Source organism: Engraulis encrasicolus, chromosome 13, assembly GCF_034702125.1.
Source record: "Engraulis encrasicolus isolate BLACKSEA-1 chromosome 13, IST_EnEncr_1.0, whole genome shotgun sequence".
Lineage (NCBI taxonomy): Eukaryota > Metazoa > Chordata > Actinopteri > Clupeiformes > Engraulidae > Engraulis > Engraulis encrasicolus.
Genome location: NC_085869.1, coordinates 15,543,490 through 15,550,543, shown reverse-complemented (window position 1 = coordinate 15,550,543; position 7,054 = coordinate 15,543,490). Strand labels below are relative to the sequence as shown.

At 47.0% G+C, this 7,054-nt stretch overlaps 1 protein-coding gene across 2 annotated transcripts in view; it reads left to right on the top strand.

Annotated features, from left to right (window-relative positions):
- Window positions 1–6,380, top strand: part of znf385b (zinc finger protein 385B) — a 203,591-nt gene extending 197,211 nt beyond the window's left edge. For both annotated transcript variants that reach the window (XM_063213247.1, XM_063213246.1), the window contains exons 6-9: window positions 1–365; window positions 1,327–1,511; window positions 2,998–3,099; window positions 5,165–6,380. The exon at window positions 1–365 is cut by the window's left edge and continues 166 nt beyond it. In XM_063213247.1, coding sequence (XP_063069317.1) covers window positions 1–365; window positions 1,327–1,511; window positions 2,998–3,099; window positions 5,165–5,392 — 880 coding nt within the window. In that variant the 3' untranslated portion in view covers window positions 5,393–6,380. The remainder of the gene's footprint in view (window positions 366–1,326; window positions 1,512–2,997; window positions 3,100–5,164) is intronic.
- The last annotated feature ends 674 nt before the right edge of the window (window positions 6,381–7,054 follow it).

Genomic DNA, 7,054 nt, shown 5'->3' with positions numbered 1-7,054 from the left:
CGCCGCTCTGGAACCCACGTCCGCCAGCTTCCCGCTGACGTCGGACGTGCCCGGCGGCGTGCAGCACCAGGGACCGGCGGCCTTGATGATGAAGACGACGACGATGGTGGGGGCCACCGCCAAGCTCACGTCCGTCGCCACGCCAGCGGCGGTGACAGCTGGAGGATTGTCGGCCACCACAACGGCGGCGGGGGCGTTGGCGGCGTCCAATGGCACGGTAGCTGGCGCCACAGCCACACCCACAACAGCAGGAGCAGCAGACCCCAACACCGAATCAGAGGAGGAGAAGGCAAAGAAGCTGCTCTACTGCTCTCTGTGCAAAGTGGCTGTCAACTCGCTCTCACAGCTGGAAGCCCACAACACAGGTGCGCCCACATCTGTCTGCTTTGCTAAACACCAGTGTTGCACCAATACCTATACCAGTATCGGCCGGGGCCCCGATACTGCACTAAAATGGTTGTATCGGTATCGGCGAGTACCAACAAATAGAGCACCGATACCATTTACAGATGCTCGTATGACACTTTGACGCAGCCTTGATCTAAGTTATTTTATATCAGCGGTACTTAAAAAAGTATTAAAAGTTCTACTGGATTCACTTTGTAGAGTATTAGTCCTTGTCCTGTTTCACAAAGGTAGGCAGCAGTCCGACAAAGTTAAATAAATTTCAAACAGATTAGCATCGGTATGGTATCGGTATCGGCCGATACTGCACAGTCGGGTATCGGGAATCGTACCGGGGCCAAAAAATGGTATTGGTGCAGCACTACTAAACACTCACCCACCTACACCACCTACGCCCCCCCGCCCCATCTTCCTCCTCTCCAAAACAGCCCTGGGTTGTTTGTTGTCCATTCCAATCATTAGCAACGGTCTCACTAAATGGCCACAAATATAATGTGTGCAGAGTTTTTTTTGTTTTTTTAGAGGACCATTACCATTTGCAAATGATGTGCTGCTCACTTTGTATTCAGTGCGAGTTGTTCTGCAGCAGCACAGCGGGGTGGAGATATAGGCGTGTGGCGCCGCGCGCTACTGCTGCTGCCCATCTGTTATGGTGTCCTCTGAAAGAAAGCTAGAGCAAAGGAGACAGAAAGAACCAGACAACTTCATCACCATCATCTTCACCATCATCATCATCATTATCGTCATCATCATCATCATCATCATCATCATCACTGTCATCATCACTATCATCATCCTAATTATCTTACTCTTCTCCTTATCATCTTCCTCCTCCTCCTCCTCCTCCTCCTCCTCCTCCTCTTTCTTCTTCTTCCTCTTCTTCTTCCTCTTCTTCTTCTCCTCTCGTGTCACATGTACTAGGTTCAAAGCACAAAACCATGCTGGAGGCGAGGAGCGGAGCGGGTCCGATCAAAGCCTATCCGAGGCCGGGGTCCAAGCTCAAGGCACAAGCCAGCGCGATCCTGAAGGGCTCGGGCCTTCAGAACAAGACGTTCCACTGCGAAATCTGCGACGTGCACGTCAACTCGGAAATCCAACTAAAGCAGGTGGGGGCGGCTGCTCAGGGCTCAAGAACGTCTTTCGAACATGTTCCACCCGTCTGGCCAGAAGGGCGCCGCAAATCATGTCGTTGCTCTGCTCACTCGTGTTGTTTTGATGTGCCATAACGTTAGTGATTTGCAGAGCATGGCATATCCATATTTCATTCGTGTGCTTATGTGCCTGAGCCTGAGCGTGCCTGTCAGAACAACTCACTCCCTGTTCTTTCCGCTCTGCACAGTTGTTGATGTAACTTGTATGTAACTGTATAGAAAAGGCTTCAAAGAACAAACGTGATTTCCTTTTACTGTGCATTTTTACTTCGTGCATATTTCATTTGTTGAGATAGCTTTGCAGAGGTACGCTGTGAGCAGCCAATGTCATACAGTATTTTCCTACAGTATCGTCTCTTGCATATTTCAACACATCTTGAGCAGGCGGTATAAGGAGAGAATTATAGAGATTTGAACATTGTATTACGTCATATGTGATGCCAACAGTAGTATATGTTTCACTCATTATTTCTTATGTTATTCTTTTCTCCTGTACATTATTGCTTATTACATTTTTCGCACATAACTAGCAAACGCACAGCTAACATAACCTCTTACATTGTTTTATTACACTATTGTTTATTGCATATTTACACACATCGATAGCATCATAATCACACAGTTAAGTTGTCTTGCATTATATTACAGTAACTGCACATGATTGTTGAATATTTCAACACATGTCAAGCAGGGTCACAGAGATACGAACGTGGTCACACTTCACATTTTCTTTCTGCATATTATTGTTTATTCCATATTTCAGTTCATCACCAGCAAACGACATAAGAACAGAGTTGCATGGCGTCATTATTTTTTACTGTACACTATATCTTGTTGCACATTTCAGCACATCACTAGCAAACAACATGAGAACAGAGTCACTTAGTTACATGATATTTACTGTACATGATCCCCTGTTGAATATTTCAGCACATCTCGAGCAAACGACTTAAAGGTACACTGTGCAGGAAATGGTCAAAAAAGGTACTGCAACTATGCTGCTCATTGAAACTGTGCTGCCTATTGCCAAATTTGATCTTTACATGAAAGTTTACAAAGTAATAAACAAATATTTTCTAGTATGGTCCAAGTACAGTCATTTTTGCAGGTAAAAATGGCTATTTTTTGAAATTCAAAATGGAGAACCGTGGAGAAGATCCCCCTTTACATGTATGAAAAGTGCAATTTTTCCAGTCATAATGAATACTTAGAATTTGATGGTGGTGGTAAGTATTCATGAAAAAGGTAACATTAGTGAATGGGCAGCATGAATTCTGGAAATAAACAACTACAAATCTCACACAGTGTCCCTTTAAGAACAGAGTTGCATGGTTGCATTTTATTGACTGTACATTGTCTCTTGTTGCACATTGCGACATAAGAACAGAGTCACGTAGTGACATGATATTTACTGTACATGATCTCCTGTTGAATATTTCAGCACATCTCGAGCAGGCGGCATAAGGACAGGGTGGCGGGGAAGCCTCTGAAGCCCAAGTACAGCCCTTACAACAAGCAGCAGCGCAGCTCCAGCGTCCTGGCGGTAATGCATTATTTACTCTGCCTAGAATCATACCCACTACTCCCTCCCCTCTCCTCTCCTCTCCTCTCCTCTCCTCTCCTCTCCTCTCCTCTCCTCTCCTCTCCTCTCATCTCCTCGCCTCTCATCTCCTCTACTCACCTCTCCTCTCCTCTCCTCTCCTCTCCTCTCCTCTCCTCTCCTCTCCTCTCCTCTCCCCTTCCTTACCTCTCTCCTTTCCTACAATCATACGCACCACTTCCTCTCCTCTCCTCTCTTTCTCTCCTCTCCTCTCCTCCCTGCCTATTATCATACCCCACCACTACCTCCCCTCTCCTTTCCCTCTCCTCACTCTCCCCTTCCTTACCTCTCTCCTTTCCTATAATCTTACCATTTCTCTCCTCTCCTCTCCTCCCTGCCAAGAATAATACCCACCACTCCCTCTCCCTCTCCTCTCCTCTCCTCTCCTCTCCTCTCCTCTCCTCTCCCTCTCCTCTCCTCTCCTCTCCTCCCTCTCCTCTCCTCTCATCTCCTCTCTTTCTTTCCTCCCTCTCCCCTTCCTTAACTCACTTCTTTCTTCTTCCGTTCATGTCTTCCCTCTTCTCTCCCCTCCTCCATCCTCACCCCTTCCTTACCTCCCTCCTTTCCTTTCCTCCTCCCTTCTTTTCTTCCCTCTCCTCTCCTCCCTCTAGCCTCCTTTCCTCCTTTCCTCCTTCTATCCTATTTTCTTCCTTCTCCTCTCATCTACTCTCCTCTCCTCCCCCTCGCCTTCCTTACCTCCCCTCTTTCTTCTACCCTTCTCTTCTTCCCTCTCCTCTCCTCTCCTCCTCCTCTCCTCTCCTCTCCTCTCCTCTCCTCTCCTCTCCTCTTCTCTCCTCTCCTCTCCCCCTCTTGGTTTCTTTACCTCCCTCATTTCCTTTCCTCTTCCACCCTTCTCTTCTTCCTTGTCCTCTCCTGCCTCACCCAAAAGCCTTCCTCAGATTTCAGGGATTAAAGCCTGCAAACCGCTAATAGCGCTCATTTTAATGGTGCTGCTAAATACGTTTCTCAGGAGACGATGATACTCTGGAAGAAGACTCTGGTGTCTCTTTTTTACAAGCAGGCACACTAACACATGCACACACACACACACATACAAACACACACACATACACGTGTGCATGCGCACACACACACACACACACACACTCATATGCGCACACATCCACACATACACACACACACACACGCACACACGCACTCACGCACTCACTCAGGCACAAGAGCACTCTCACACAGCGAGCATGATACATTGTTATTATGCGACCTGCGTGCAGTACTTCATTTTGACTGAATGCATTATGCTTTATAAGTGCAATCTGTTTACTCTGTGAATAATGCAGAAAGAGAAAGGCTGCTCCCTCCCTCCGTTTCTTTCACTTTAGTCATATTTTCATTCCAACTCAATGAGCCATTTGTCTGCAATAATTATAGACAAGTTTCCATAATGAATCAGCTTGACAGCCTAATCAATGTTGTTTTTTACTCTGCCACATATTCATAAGTCTGTGATGTCTCTCTTTCGTTCTTTCTTTCTTTCTTTCTTTCTTTCTTTCTTTCTTTCTTTCTTTCTTTACTGTATTTCTTTCTTTCTTTCTCTCTTTATCTATTTTTTCTGTCTATCATGCTTTCGCTTTCATATTTTTCTTTTTCTATGTACGTATTCGTTTCTTTCTTTCTTTTCCTTTGCTTTCCCATATCACTTTCTCTATCTTTACCTCTCTCACACACTCTCTCTTCCTCTCTCCCTCCATCTCTCTCTCTCTCTCTCTCTCTCTCTCTCTCTCTCTCTCTCTCTCCATAGCACTCCATAGCACAATCAGTGCTTCTGTATTCCAAGATTAAATTCTCTGCCCCCCCCCCCCTCTCTCTCTCTCTCTATCTCCATAGCACTCCATAGCACAATCTGTGCTTCTGTATTCCAAGAATAGTAAATAAACGTGTTTTTTAAATTGAAAATTCAATTCTCTGCCCCCCCCCCCTCTCTCTCTCTCTCTTCCTCCCTCTCTCTCTCTCTACCCCTCCCTCTCCCTCTCTTTCTCTCCTCCAGGCGAAGTTGGCTCTGCAGAAGGACCTGGTGAAGCCGACCATCACCACGGCCGCGTTCCTGTCCCCGAACCCCTTCTCTGCCACCACGGTGCCCTCCATCTCGCTGCACGCGCGCCCCAACGCCGCCTCCCTCTTCCAGACGGCCGGCCTGCCCCCCTCCTTCCTGCGGGCCGCCCCGGGGCCCATTCGGGGCCCCACCACCGGCTCCATCCTCTTCGCGCCCTATTGATCCGGCCCTAGACCATACCAGACTGACACTCTCTCTCTCTCACACACACACCACACATACACACACGGCAACACGCATACACGTGCGCACATGCACACGAACACACACGCACACATGCACACATGCATGCACGTCGTCTATACACACACACACAAACACACACACACACACACGCATGCACGCACGCACACATACACACATGCCTTCACACACACACGCACACACATACATAAATAAGCGCACAAATTCAACACAGACAGCCACAGGGTAACACACATATACACACATCACAGTCAGCCTGACCCCATATCATCAATATGTCTGCTGAATTGCCAGTGGCAATATGGAGGGCTTACAGAGAGAACTGTCCCTATGACCTTCCCCCTCAAACAACACACACACGCACCCACACGCACATACACACACAGCCGTACGCACACACCTTGGCACTGTGCGCTGCGCTGCGCTGCGCTGCGCTGCGCTGCGCTGCGCTGCATATCGGATGTCCCCTTCACACCTCTGCCTCCGGCTCTTCGCTGACAGGACTGCGACATCCCGAGCAGCCGTGTATTTATTAAAGCCGTTTACCCGTGACTGCCCACCTTACCATAAGCTCTCCATGGCAGAGAACAACAGTAGAAGAAAGAGAGAGAGAGAGAGAAGAGAAGAGAAAACGAGAAAATACAAGAAAAGATTTTAACAAAAAAGCACCAAACTGCTTTCCTGAATGACTTGAATTATCATGGTCTTCCTATTCAATTTAAAACGGACAAAACCCTGCTCTGGATATACGCGTATTACGTGCAGACAGTGTGTTGGAACAACAAGGAATTCCTTCTGGAACGGGGCAGGGCAGTTGCACATCTTCAGTCCAGTGGCTTTCATGTCGTCAGGGAGTGTCTCTCTTGCTCAGTTTTTTGGCCTACGTGCTGTCTTGTAATCGTGCTGTCGATCACCCCTAGTCCATGCTTTCTCAACCAACCAACCACCCCCCCCCCACCCCCCCACCCCCCCCTCTTCCTCTTTAGCAGCCCTGGGATCCGAGCTTGTTCTGGTTGTCGTGCTAATACTTCTCATCCTATGCCTCAACTCTAGATATCATCAATATGGATAGCCATATACCTGTTCACCTCTTTACCGGAGGAACCAGTTACAAAGAAAAACAAGAAAATGTTTCTGACAAAAGACGAATTGCCCTCTACAAGGTTTTATTTTTCATTCAATTGTTTGTTTGGATTCAGTTGTGATGAAATGATATCAAAAAAATATCTTTTTTTTATTCATCGGGGGGAAGAAAAACGAGGAAATTGTCGAGTTGTTGTTTCTCCTGATGTCGAGCTGAAGACCCATGGGCCTTTTCATCATTCTCCTGTCCTAGTAGTCATTTCCTATGAGGCTGCATCCTCAGGCAGCTTATTGAGGCAATAATGTACAGAGCGTTGTTTATTGTAATTCTACATAGTGTATTTAATGTTTACCTAACAAAGTTGCAATACTAGGTGTATTTTATGAAACTGGAGTGGGGCGGGGCGGGCGGGTGCTAAGATGAATAGCTACAATTATTTGTATTTTTAGAATTTGAGAGAGACATCCACATTCAAAGAGACTTTGTTTATCCGGGTGTGGAAACCTCTCTGTTAGTCCATAGAAATATATGTGTGA